At 40.1% G+C, this 14021-nt stretch overlaps 2 protein-coding genes across 2 annotated transcripts; both read left to right on the top strand.

Annotated features, from left to right (window-relative positions):
• Positions 1-442: 442 nt before the first annotated feature.
• Positions 443-6448, top strand: etfb (electron transfer flavoprotein subunit beta). The gene is made up of 7 exons (XM_070912059.1): positions 443-572; positions 2222-2380; positions 3127-3285; positions 3434-3496; positions 4146-4304; positions 4536-4751; positions 5780-6448. The coding sequence occupies exons 1-6, from the start codon at positions 519-521 to the stop codon at positions 4704-4706; spliced, it is 765 nt and encodes a 254-aa protein (XP_070768160.1). The 5' UTR covers positions 443-518; the 3' UTR covers positions 4707-4751; positions 5780-6448.
• Positions 6449-7528: 1080 nt separating this feature from the next.
• Positions 7529-11624, top strand: vsig10l (V-set and immunoglobulin domain containing 10 like). The gene is made up of 10 exons (XM_070911380.1): positions 7529-7681; positions 8016-8345; positions 8789-9031; positions 9153-9431; positions 9918-10010; positions 10454-10678; positions 10793-10915; positions 11018-11058; positions 11212-11298; positions 11376-11624. The coding sequence occupies exons 1-10, from the start codon at positions 7609-7611 to the stop codon at positions 11448-11450; spliced, it is 1569 nt and encodes a 522-aa protein (XP_070767481.1). The 5' UTR covers positions 7529-7608; the 3' UTR covers positions 11451-11624.
• The last annotated feature ends 2397 nt before the right edge of the window (positions 11625-14021 follow it).

The raw sequence follows: 14021 nt of genomic DNA, 5'->3' as shown, positions 1-14021 counted from the left end.
ATATGTCATTTGAAGCTCAAGTGACGTGACCCTCATTATGTCACTCTACAGTTTGCCGTGAACCTTGCCCCACATAAAGCGGAACAATTCTTCTTTGGGTTTTGTTTACGACATAGAAATGAGGAGCACCACATTATTCGCAGGTGATTTGTCGTAATTCCCACAGTTTGAATAATTTAAGCAATGAGGCAATCGACGGTGGGCCTCAAGGGGGATTTAAGATGCTTTTCCAAAACATCTAAATAAGTTTTAGGTTGTCATTCACTCACTGAAACCATGGCACCAACTGACTTTCTGTTGAATTCAACAACGGTTCAAGCGCGTCTCAGCCAATCAGCGTAAGGAGTGTTCATTTCTGTATGTTTGTCATTGGCTGGAATGGTAGGCGGTCACCTAGGCTCCCTCCCCTGGAGTCACCCTAAAATAATTCCGACCTCTCCTCCTTGGGTGAAGGTTCATTGCGGTGACTCTGTCACGTTAACCTGTCTACTCCTGCCTAGTTAAACGTCTCAGCTACAATGTCTGGCCGTGTTCTCGTTGGAGTTAAGCGTGTCATTGACTACGCCGTTAAGGTAATAACCTTCTACTGATTCAACGGGCTTATTCACCTTAAAATAATATTTTCTTCCTGTGCTCACTCTCTTGACTTTCTGAGCTCTGCTAGCTAACATTAGCCTGCTGACGCCAGCTGGCTGTGGTACAAGAGCTAAGGAATACAACTAACTTTTCACATATTTGACTGATAACCCGTCAGTCTGCAGCTAAACTCACATGATCTCTGCAGGATGCAGCATGATGCATTCTTTAGATTATTGTTTAATTGTTAATTGTCTATGTCTTCTTGCTCGATACCTGAATAGCAGTCTGGCAGATGTTTTCAAGTTGTGTAACCTAGTGTCTGGCTGAACAATTTGCACGTCGTCCTCAGAATCAGCTTCCCACATCTTAAATTAGTCTGTAAGACAATGATGTACGGTGCAGTCACCCAATTTTTGTAATTCAAATATTCTTTCACCTTTTAATGGGGGTACTGTCTCCTAGATATGAAGCATAATCAGCCATTAATCGATATGTGTTTGCAGCTGTTACATGTAACAGTAAGCACACTCCTGCTTCAGCTGCCCTCAACAGGATCTGTACAACCGGACAGCTTACTTCTGTTCCCAACATTATCAGACAGATGATCAAAATATATTGAGTGAAGAAATGCCTTTTCTGTGGTTTGGAAAATATTAATATTTGCTTGTTATGTGTGCTGTATGTATCTTCTCAGTATTGTGTTTCACATACTGATCTGGGTCAATTGTCGTAAGAATAGATTTTTTAAATATTCTAAACTGAGCATTCTGTATATGTAAAGTTACATGATACAGTTATATGATTAAGGTACAAACCTTTGTGTTCTTTTGGTCGGCGGCTGTTTTTCATAGTTTTTGGCTAATCGGTTCTGTTTCATGGAAATCTTAAAGCTACAGTATGCCAGTAGTCAGACTATAGTATGCTTTGTGACAATAGTTTGGATGACCCTCTTCTGTTTCAACATGATAGTGGCTCCATGCACAAAGCCAGGTCCATATCAAAATGTTTTTTGTCAGTTGGGTGTGACCCTGACCTCAACCCCACCAAATGCCTTTGACATGAATTGGAACGTGGGCCAGGCCTTATCGGCCAACATGAGCGCCAGCGCCAGACCTCACTTTTGCTCTTGTGACTGACTGGGATCAAATCCCTCTAGCCAGGTTCCAAAATCTTGTAGACAGCCTTCCCTGAAGAAAGAAGGCTGTGTATAGCAGCACATCAATGCCCTTGGTTTTGGAATGAAACATCTACATACTTTGTTTGGGTGTCCATATACTGTTGGTCATACACTGTATCACCCCCCAGAACAGTATAAACACCAGACCCTTTTCCATAACTGTACAAATTTCATATCCTCAGGGGAATTCATTTTCCAATAGTAAAGCAATGCAGAGCAATAAAAGATAGATGGAATAAAAAGAGGAGATGGGAGCTCATCCAAAAATGAAGACAGCTCCAGCTACAGGGATCCTGTTTAAACATGCATCACTAGATGTCTTGCCTTTTCACCTTTAGACACTTTGCTGGCTCACCTCTCCATGCGAGTCTGTCATTGTGTCTGCCCTAGAATCCAGGCTATCTGGATTGTTTGTCATCTTGGTCCCCCGTAGTGACTCTATCCTGCGGTCTTCTTCCTCCTCAGATTCGTGTGAAGCCAGACAACAGCGCAGTGGTGACGGATGGTGTTAAACACTCAATGAACCCCTTCTGTGAGATCGCTGTGGAGGAAGCGGTCAAGCTGAAGGAGAAGAAGCTTATTAAGGAGGTTGTGGCTGTCAGCTGTGGACCACAGCAAGCACAGGTGGGTGAGATGGGGCCAGACTCTGGACCCCTGCCTTGTTAATCAATGTCCTGGAGAAATACAGTGTGGTGTGGCTAGGTGCCTACTTTTGAAGCAGTTCTTCAGTTGCAGTTGCAGTTTCAATCTTTTATAGTTAGTACTATACTTAGTCTTAGTCAGCTTAATCTTTAATATTTTAGGGGAATCAAGCTGTAATCATGTGTTGATATTATGTCACAAATACTGATTAAAAGATGAATGATTTATAAACAATTGAAGAGTAATGAATGAAAATCACTACTTGCATAATCAAACAGTGCAGTTGGATAAAAATCACTTATTTAATGTGTCATTTGCCTATGTTACCGATATTATATTATGTCATCATTTCATACTAGCCTGTATTTACTTATATTGTACTTATTACTTTATTTAAATAAATAGTTGGAATTGCACGTGTATACACTGAGAATAGTTGTGACGTATAACCACGATTTCAGGTCCATAATGTTTAATTATCATACTGTAATTAATCAGGGCAAACTTCAGAAGCTAGCCAACGTGAGAAAAGGAAGAATTATGCACGGATGAAGCTATTATTGTTACAGTTCTTAATATGGAGATTAAGTGGTATAAAGTTGAGGCTCTACCACATTGTGTTTAATCCTTTTGGGGTGTGGTAACATTTTAATTAGGGAACAGCACCACCCAATTATTGTAAATCCCCCTAATACAAGTTCTTTGACCCGTGTTTCTCCCTCACTTAGGAGACCATCCGTACTGCCCTTGCCATGGGAGCAGACCGTGGCATTCATGTGGAAGTGACTGGGAAAGACTATGAAACCCTGGGACCCCTGCAGGTCTCCAAGATCATGGCTGCTTTGGCCAAGAAGGAGGAGGCTCAACTCGTCATCCTTGGCAAACAGGTTAAAGAAATCTGGATTAATTTCACTCCTTAGCCTCCATTTTAAAATCAGATCACACTTCCTGCTCTCATACTGTGATGAATACTCAGATCTTGCACTACTGTTACCTTCATTTGATGACATGCCTGTTGCTGTGTTGCTTTCATAGGCCATCGATGATGACTGCAATCAGACTGGTCAGATGACAGCAGCCTTACTGGACTGGCCTCAGGTGAGTTAACAGGACCTAGCAAACCTGTCCCAAAAACAAGGACAGCCTGTTTTGACCTAAAAATGTTCCGACTCCTAAGTGATTACTGTAAGTCACGTTACCTCAGTTTCTATTTTTAACGTTTGTCTTTTGCAAGTGTTAAATGTGTGACTTAGCAGTACTGATATCACTCTGTTCCCCTGCCCAGACTGCCTTATCAACGTTGGCGGAGACTAGTTTGAGTCAGTAAGAACTACAGTGATCCTGCACAGATCAGCATAGCAGGTCAAAGGCTGCTTGAACAGTTGAGTGGAAGTTCTAATGGCCAATAGATGGAGCACTTAGTTAACAGTTGACAGTTTGAGCAGTCTAAGGCACAGATTATAATGTAAATCCAATTTCCAAAGTTACTACCATTTTCATATCTGTTGCATATCCTTTTCATATAATTATTACTACTGTTACTTACCACCTGAGCTCTTATAGTCAATAGTTCATTTAAAACACATTTACTCTGGATTAGTCACAATTAAAGTGTAGTTACACAGTCCAACCAGAAGATGGGACACATTGAACAGTTTCCCTTTTTTCCAGATGGACCGTTTTGACAATATCTCTTATTGTTTGTGTATTTAATTTTATGAATTCGTACTGTATCTCCATATTGCAGGGTACTTTCGCATCAGAGGTGTCATTGGAAGGAGACAAGATTAAAGTGGTGAGAGAAATTGATGGCGGCCTGGAAACTATTAAGATCAACACACCAGCAGTGGTTACCGCAGACCTTCGACTCAACACCCCAAGATATGCCACCCTGCCCAATATCATGGTAGGTAGCAGGGAAATGTGGTCAGAAACCCAAGAGGCAAGAAGAAGGCATGAAATACTCTTGTACTAAAATGAAACTGTAAAAAAGACATAGAGCCCATTTAAGTACATCTATATGAAATGTTGATTCCATACAGCATTTACTTTTCAATGAGCTTCCAACACAGATAGTTAAGATACTATGAAGTTGTACAGAATCTGTTACCCTTCTCCTGTATTTTCCTACTTTCAGAAAGCCAAGAAGAAGAAGATAGCTAACGTGAAGCCTGCAGACTTAGGGGTGGACCTCACATCGCGGTTGGAGGTGTTGAGAGTGGATGAGCCCCCACAGAGACAGGCGGGGGTGAAGGTGGAGACGGTGGACGACCTGGTGGGCAAGCTGAAGGAGGCGGGGACTGTATAGAGGCTTCATTAGCATAAGCAGGGGAGCGCAGAACTTAGCAGAAGGGTGAGTAGGGTCACTGTTGAGCCTTACCAAAACTAGATAATTATAACTAAATATAGCAATACTCGTCTTTTGCAATTATTTTCTAAAGATATACTTTATTGCATCAGCTAGGGTTACAAGTAACAATTATTTTCATTAACCATTAATATGTGGAAAATGTCCATCACAAGTTCTCAGATCCGAAAGTGATGTCTTCAACTGTCACAAATCCATAGATATTCAATTTACAATGATCTAGAAGCAGCAAGCATCACATCAGAGCAGCTGGAGCCACAGAATGTTTGCTTAGGAAATTACATTTTGGGGGCATTTTATGGGCCAGGGAGAGGCTTCAGGTTTCCAGTCTGACAGGGGATGTTGCTGTTCATGGTCGGTGTCTTAACCTCTAAGCCATGGGGGTGCTCCGAAAATAGTAGCAGATAAATTTTTCCGTCAACTAATCGTCACAGCTCTAATGTGAGTTGATGATATTAGATGATATATTGACCCTCTACCACATTCTTCAGTTTCTTCTGTAGAGTCTTAAGTAGCAACCTATTAATTCATCACTTGTAAAAGTTCAGGGAGAAGAAAAAATCCTTTTTATATATCATAATGTTAATTATTCATATATTCAATATTTGTTGTTGTTTTTTGGTTGACAATACGCCAAGTTTTGTTTTAAGGTTTTCTAAGAAAGGGGGCACTGAATCGTTACTGAATAATCTGTAGCGAAACACTGTATACCAAACATTTATTTAATATTCTTGAAAAGCCTATGTCTGCCTCTTGATTATGACTTGATACATTTCAAGCTTGTGTACAAACGCAGCAAAGTTACCTCTTGTGATGAATGATAGAATTGTTTGTTTGGAATATTAATGTTGTATCTTTTTATATCACCATCTCCTCTTTGTTTAAAAAAAAAACCCAAATTAATTGCTTTGACAAAGAGTATTGTGTGTCTTGTGGTGACGGAAGCAAAACTAATTAAAGATTTTAATTGCAACTTTTGAATCACATATCTACATTCTCTTCTCTCCTTGCAGGACTCTCTAATGAATAACTGGACTGTATTACATAAGCACACCCGGAGGACTAGCTTATGTATCGGTCTAATCCCTCTGTTTGAGACTGTGACTCCTGATGATATGCACGGAGGTACTGAGAGACACTGTCCTGCACTGTCTGCAGCCCAGACAACCCCAAAAGGACCACCTTGTGTTTTATTTCATTTTAACTTACAAGGGTGGTTCATCTGTATCACAGGCTACTTATCTAACTTTAGACGAGCAGTCTTTATGCAATAATTTAAACCCAGAAACCTCCTGTCATTCATGCTGCTGTTTGTATTGCACTGTACATTCACGCCACCAGTGTGATGCTTTTCACCATCAGATGCTTGACTCTTTACTGTTCAATCTTGTATATCTGTAGTCACACATGTTAAGAGGTGCAGTTTTTGTAAATGATATATGTAAATATGGACCCAAACATGTTGAGATGATTATGTCCTTCAAGATCAGTGTCATGTCTACTGGTAATTTGTATAGTTTGTGTAATTGTAACTGGGTGTCAGGACTGTCTAGACGGTGTCTCTCAGTATGAGCAAGGGAAGATGATCAAAAATCAGAATTTTACCATAAGCGCCTCAAATCTGTGTGATTGTACAGAGCACTACCATGACAATAAAGCAGCCCGTCTTTTTCATATCTAAACACACCTGTGACTGTTCTTTTGCCATTTCTTTTGGTTTGAACCGTACCACAAGTAATGTGGTTAGTCTGAAAGTAACAATACATTACAGCACACACATTCAACAACATGTGTAAGTACCAATATAGTGACACCTGTAAATAGGTAACAAATTGTGGTGGAAAAAAGTGGGATAAGCGTTGTAGAAGTGGCGGTGAGTTCAGGGGAGTTTTTATTTATTAAGTGTTTCATCCTGGTGGATTTATTATCATTGAAGCAGTGTTCTTACCGTATAACGCCATGCTGTATTATATTTAGCCAGAAACCAGTTTCATCACTGTTGAAATCAAGCAGCAAAACTTGAAATACGGCTTACAAACACTCAGTTGGCAGTTTTGTAGGTAAACCTAGCTAATATAAAAAAAAAAGTCCTGCAGTAAATCCTCCCTTCATGAAGGTCACAATGTTCGGTTTTTGTCGAAACTTTTTGAGAGGTTTTGATTCAACTGTATGATCCTTCTATAGGCTGCAGTTTGCTGTTGAATCGTATATTCTGAGGAGTGTTTCTAATATATATCCGCACATTCAAACCTCAATGAAAATGGACATTCAAATGGACATTGTTGGATATTAAATTTGAATGTTGTGAAAATATTATGTATTTCCTCGTGCCTCTTTTCACAATAGCAATAGTTTATTATAGTTTATTTCAGGTCAATTTTATTCATTTATTTTTGTTTCAGAAACGGGGCTGTCTCAGGACCTGTTTGTGTTTATTACAAACTGCTTTGGTAACGGCAGCAGCAAGAAAGATCCCGTGTTTAACACTTAACCACATTTAATAAATAAATCACCATAGACATTTATGTGCCCTATTCAAAGCATTTATATAGTATTATTGATTGAAATAATGGCGTCGTAACAAAACAGAAATAAAGGACTGTTATGTGAAACGCGATGAGGGGCGCGGCCTCACGTGCTCAATCAAGGCTTTCAATCGGCACAGGTGAGCTGCTCACGCGCCCTGCTGACAGCTCCAGCTCGAGAGCACGCGAGAGGATCCGCAGGCGGTTCAGTCACCGCTGACCTCTGGCCAGCGGCGTTTAACTTCCACACCAGCACACTCTTTGCTTTTGTATAAAGTTTCTGGCCTACTCTTGAATTCGTCAGCTACCTGGCTGAGATGACGTGTCTGGATGAATTTGGGAGATTAAGCGCAGGTTTTCTGGCCATTTTACTTGGCTTTACTTTTCAAGGTAAGATTGAAACTAAATTCCAGGTTTCAAGTTGCAAGCTTGACGTTTCTTTGCTTTACTTTGTTTGCGCTTAGACAATTTATAGTAATATATTTAGGCCTACATTATATGTGATTTGTGTGCCTATGGCTAATCAATTTAATTTAGGTTTGACATTGAACCATAATAAATCTATTTATTTGCGCTTGCTTTAATAGGAACAGATACACACTATATGCGTAGGATTTTCACGTGTCACATATCAGTATTTATTGTATAAAATGTTTTGTTCCTGTGGGCTCACAGGCCCATCAAGTTTTTAAGAGATGGATATTTCCTCTCTCCACACTGACAGGAGCACACTGTGAGCTGGTGGTCTCTGCTGCTGGCCCTGCTCGGGTGAAAACTATAGCTGGCAGCAATGTGACTCTGGCTGTGTCCTTCAGTGGCGCCCCTGACCCACTGGTTACCTGGTTTGTGAGAGATTTACCTGTCGTTACATGGACTATTAACTCGCTTACTCCCCCAGACATTGCCGAAATCTACAGAGAGGTGCTGAGGATGGAGCTAAATGGGTCCCTTAGCTTTGTAAATGTGCCGCCTAGCTATACCAGTAACTACACCATTGAAATGACAAAGTCTGGACTCGGAAAAGCCTTGACTACTTTCACTCTGGAAGTGTTTGGTGAGTACATGACTGAACTCTGATTTTGGAGATGTGCTGCTGTTGTGGGGTTTGGATTTAATGGCTGTTTAAACTTAGAGTGTATTAACCTGAACTTTCTACATTATCCCACATATTTTGTATCTGCTTGTTCCACAGTTGCTGTATGCATTTTTTAACATTTATATATATATTCATAACATTTAACATTTAAAACTTCAGCTGGATTTGGCAACATTTGAGTTGTGAGTTTGAACAATGTTTGTGCTGAAGTGTCTGTGGGATGGATGAAGTTAATGGTTGGGCAAACTGGGAGAAAATGATTTCCAAAGCAGCTGTCTGTGTTTACAAAATCTCAATGTTTGTCTAAATAATAATACATTTGAATATAGACCTGACATGATTGAATGTGCAGACTGCTTGGTTCACTTCAATAATGTCTGATATAATTTCTCTTTGGACAGAGAGGCTGTCAGGCAACCTGATGTGCTCTGTGCAGTCGGTGAATAACGTCGACCTGCGGTACCACTGTTGGTTGTCGGGGGGAAGCCCACAGACCCAGCTTTCTTTCCCATCACTAAGCAGCACCACCAGTGGAGCAGGGAACTTCAGCCTGACCATACCTGCCTCAGATAACCTCAACGGGAAAACGGTCACATGCATAGCACACCACCCAGTTGAACAGAAGAAGTGCAATATTACAGCAAGTAAGTTTTAGATCAGTTTATCAGTCCAAGGGATTTGTAAATACTCAACAATCTGTCATCTGCATAATGTGCACTAGTAACTTAAGTAGCCAACCCCAAACAAGAAGCTTATCTCCCGCAGGTAGCCCGGTGGAGTTCCTGCCAGCTATGAGAACCACAGTTGACTCTGAGGGCAAAATAGTGGTCACTATCCACTGTGTCAGTGAGGCCTCACCTAAGGCTGTGGTGTCATGGTCTAAAGGCAGCGAGGCTGTCACCAGCAGCACAGCATACCAGATCAGCAGTGACACCACACAGCTCAATCTTCGTGATTACAATGTCAGCAACCTTCTCCTCCAAAACTACACTTGCACCTGCCGCAACCCGCTTGGCAGCCAGAGAAGGGAAATTCAGCTAAGAGGTACAGAATCGCTGTTCATGGTTCGTTAGTTGCCTGTCACCATTAAACAGAGGTGGAAAGTAACCAGATACTTACTCAGGTAATGTTGTTAAATACAATTGATGTTCTTAACTTGAGTATATAGACAACAGTATATAAACTAAATTTAGCCCCACATGAACCAGCTAAAACATTAAAATGCTGTGTATAAATGAATGAATCAGTAATTAGACACTCTGAAGTGTAAGTGTATGAAATATTGAAACAGCCATATAGTACAGTTATTATTTGTGCCACCTTTAAACACTGCAAGGATTCTGTTGCACTTCAGCTTCTAATTTTTTTTTTACCAGAGTGAAAGGAAACAATGGGCCCTCAGAAAGAGTTAAGTAATACCTGAGGTTGCTCTTTCCCTTTTAAACAAAGCTCCCCAGTCTTGGTATACCCTCACCCCCCTCTCCTGCCCTCTCTTGATCTCCAGCTCGCTCACAATCCCTCTCTTTCCAGGACCGTCGATCTCAGATTCCAGTTTGTTCCCTAATCAAGATGGAACCATCGTCACATTGACCTGGGAGGTCCCGCCTACCTCTGTTGTTACAGGTAAAACGGTAATTAACTCTAGGAAGGCAGCCTTGGAAAGCTCTAGGTTGATATGTTTTTCACAAGAATATCTCTTAACACCACACACAAACCCAACCTTCTTGTTTTAATTTGTACATCGCAGCAGAACTCCTCAGGAAGAATGCCAACACAGTGTTGAAAACAGAAACTCAACATAGAAGATAGGGGTGTAAATATTGTGTAATATGTGTAGCCTCTAGATGAGCAGTGCTGTGTTATGGGAAAAAATATTTTAAGAACAAAAGTACTGTGAAAAGCAAATGTCAGTTTTTGTTATGTCTCCTTCTCTGTCAGTTTCTATGTACATAATATAACAGCAAGATTTTCCCAGGCCTGTGACATTGATGAGTGAAATCTGGTACCACTATATAGTCTGGTGGTTAGTATCATACAAAACAGACTTTCATGTGCTTTCGCAAAAGGGTTTGACATCCAAATGAAAGGACCAGACCTCCTGAGCAAAAATCGCAATGGCACCCAAACTAGAGGCAGCTCAAACAGATTCCACACCATCCAGCAGAAACCTGGCACTGACAGGAGCGCGGACATCTTTGTCCTCGATCCCAACTTGACGTACAGGTTTCGGGTCATCCCCAAAGCTCGTATGACCGAAGGAGAGCCATCTGAGGTCCACAGAATTGGTCCAGGTATGGGAATGTGTTAGATTGTGTGTGTTTTGTAAAGCATTGCATTTTCTATCATAGGGTCGGTGATGCTGCTGCAGTAGTAAAATCATTGCTCACTGTTTCTCCTGGTGATAGTAAGTGAAGGGCTGAGTGGCCCCGCCATTGCTGGCATTGCAGCAGGAATCCCCTGCAGCCTTCTCTTCCTGTTCCTGCTGGGTGGCTTCATCTACTTCTGTGTGTACTGCAACAAGAACAAAAGTAGGTGAAGTATGCTTGTAGCACCAAATCTGAAGTCTTGGTGACAGATTTTCTCTACATTCTGTGGTAAATATTTTTGAATTTTTTCCCTGTGTTTTGTAGGTCGTCAGACAAGATATCCAGTGTCCAGAGCTGTTGAGAAGGTCAACATACTAAATGTTCAGGAGTTTATCTGTGTAGTTTCAATGCCAACAGATTAGTTGGTAGTTACAGCTGATGGGCAGCTTGTGGAGTGTTAAATATATACCAATAGTTATTTTGGTTGGTTGTTTTAGCTTCTTTCTTGTCTTTCACAGACAATAACAACCCAAACAGATTCAACTCCTCACAACCTGCTGACAGGAGGGCTGAAGTCTCCCCCTGATTACAACAGATTACAGAAGGTAGTCTTTCTAATCAAACATATCTGTAAATTGTTGACTTGCAGTAGGTGAACTGGCTTGTGTCTGTTTTCTTTCAGACTGCCTCTGAGAGATCAGTGGCTCTCCCCAGCTTTGTCCCTCCACTGCCTGTCAGAGTTGCTACAACTGTTTAAACTCCAGCACTTGCTTTGATGTGTACATTCATTTTGAATAGCATGCTACATTTTATGTCTTGTTTTAAATGTATGAGAATTTTCTATATTTTTATTATTATTTAAACTAAAATAAGGATCAGTGGAGATGGATATTTGTGTCACTTTCCTGTATAATCTGCAACTTAATTTTTTTTTTAAACATTATGTATTCATAATAAATAAAAGTATATACCATGCCTGTGAATTTATTTAGCTACATATCAAGGAAAGCCTAACTGTTACATTCCTATTCACTATAACTTAATAATTTCATAATATTTCCTTTATTTAGTATTTATTATAGTATTATTACTCTATATAATGTAAAAAAATGAAATGGATAAAAACAAGGAATTCCTTTTATTTGTTAACTAAACAAACGGTTTAAAGACACTCATGGGGATGAATATTCATCTCAGACAATGAGTGTGGCTTGTGGATGTTTTGTTGAGTTGTGCATTATTAAGATAATCTTGTGATTATTCTTTAATTCAATCCGTGACAGTTCAGTGCCTGCAGGACTACTCATAAAGCTGTCGATCAAGTTTCATGTTGTGTAAGACAAAAGGACAGGACTGGTGTGATAACACGTGGAAAACAGCAGTGACAGTGCAGAAAACATTATCAACGAAGAACTCCAAAAACTTCCAAGGTAACCAACTTTTTTTGATGTTATAGTATTAAATTATAACTGAATGTGAAGAATATGGAAAACATGTTTACACTTCAAATATATTACAACATTTCAAGCTCAGAGTAGACTAATTGCTAACATTCATTGTCAAAATAATTTTATAATGTTTTCTTAAGTTCATGTTTCCCTCGTGGAACAGGCTTTCCCAGACCTCACTTCTTTGTCATTCACAAGTTTTCTCTCCTGGCATCTCTTGGAAATGTTTACTATTCTTAAGCGTTGCAGTGTTCAACGTACTTTGTGACTGTGATCTGCTGCTGTACATGGGTTCAGTCCTGGCCATGAGTGGGTGGATAACGAGATAAAGCATTTGTAAGGATGTCGCATCTGTTTTGTTTGCTTCAGGGACATATGCTGTTGTGCTCATCATTATCCTTGTGTGTCTCACTATTACATCCCTTCATTCTCTTTCATTTGCTTGCGCTGTGATCAGCTTCCTTGCTGTCTAAAGTGATGGGATAGTAGGTAACAAGTGGAGAGTTACTCTGCAGAGCCAGGTATCTGAATTGACAGGGTCTCATTGGATCAAGCCTTGTTCTTTAACCCCCCCAAATACACACGGCTTTCCTGATATGACTCGGTATCTGTATTCCAAGCTTCTTCACATCACATATTTATCTACCGCAGCACACACAAACAGTCCAAAAATGGAAAAGGCATTTAGAGGTGAGGGAACTGCTGCACGATGTTGCTAGTAGTAACCTGTGATGATCACAGAGGAAAGAATTGATGGTCACAGATTTAAATTTTCTTTCTGATGGTGTTCCTGGTAGACTCAGGTATCTATCAGCTTGCAAAGTATAGCAATCCAATGGCATAAAAGGAAATTCTCTATTTTTAAATAAGTGCTTGAAATCCTGTGAAATCCATTTGGAAGTTCTTTTCTCTAACATACATACCTTAGGATGATCCGTTACTTTTTCATTTTTAATTGAGCATAATTCTTTTGAACAGTTTAGGAGCAACTAAACCAGTATTTCCAGTCAGTGGGGAGCCTACAGAGGAAGGTGCTGTCAGGTTCACTTATGTGATCAGATGCTCCTGACCCTCAGCTCCTCCCTCCCTCTCACTTTTGGTGTCCTTTTGTTGTGAGGAAACACATTAGAATAGCTGTCAGATGTTTCCATCATGGGGATGTTTCTTTTTATATTTTCACAGCAGATGGTGCTGTTGTGCAGTGCATAAGACAGAGTTGACAATGTTTCAGTCACTGTCTTTGTCTGCCTGCATCACTATTTTCTTTTTCTTTAATTTGATCGAATTGTACTCATACTAATCTTAGTTTACCACTTTAACTAAATGAAAAGGATTTATAAAATGTAAGTCGTCATTAATAGTCGCATCATCATAGAGGCTCAATCCCTGATCCAAATTCAGGGTAAAAGTTAAAAACACAACTGGCAAAACCAGCTATAACTCCCAAACTGATTGGTATGTCTTAGAATACAGGAATGAACCCTATAGACACAACTAAATGTTAAAAAGTTACTTCAGTTTTCTCTGCACAACACACAAAATGCTGATTTCCATTTGCTAGTGTTCAAACCACACTTGTCATGAGGAAGTGCACTTGTGGGCTTGGGCTTGTGCTACTTTGGTAGAGTGTGACATTGCAGTGTCAGCCTAGCTACACAGACACCATGCATGAACTTACCACAGTTAAATTTTTGTTATGTCCAGCAATTGCATCATCAGGGCCTCCATGTCTTTTTTGTCCTTTTATTTCAGTATATATATATATATATATATATACATCCCCCCACTTTCTGTCATTTCTACATCTCTCTGGACAAGACAGCAGTTCGGTTTGGTGCTATCGTGTTGTTTTGCATGTGCAACTGATGGTAAACCTCTTG

The sequence above is a fragment of the Enoplosus armatus genome, chromosome 9 (assembly GCF_043641665.1).
Source record: "Enoplosus armatus isolate fEnoArm2 chromosome 9, fEnoArm2.hap1, whole genome shotgun sequence".
Lineage (NCBI taxonomy): Eukaryota > Metazoa > Chordata > Actinopteri > Centrarchiformes > Enoplosidae > Enoplosus > Enoplosus armatus.
This window is presented reverse-complemented; position numbering and strand designations above follow the sequence as displayed.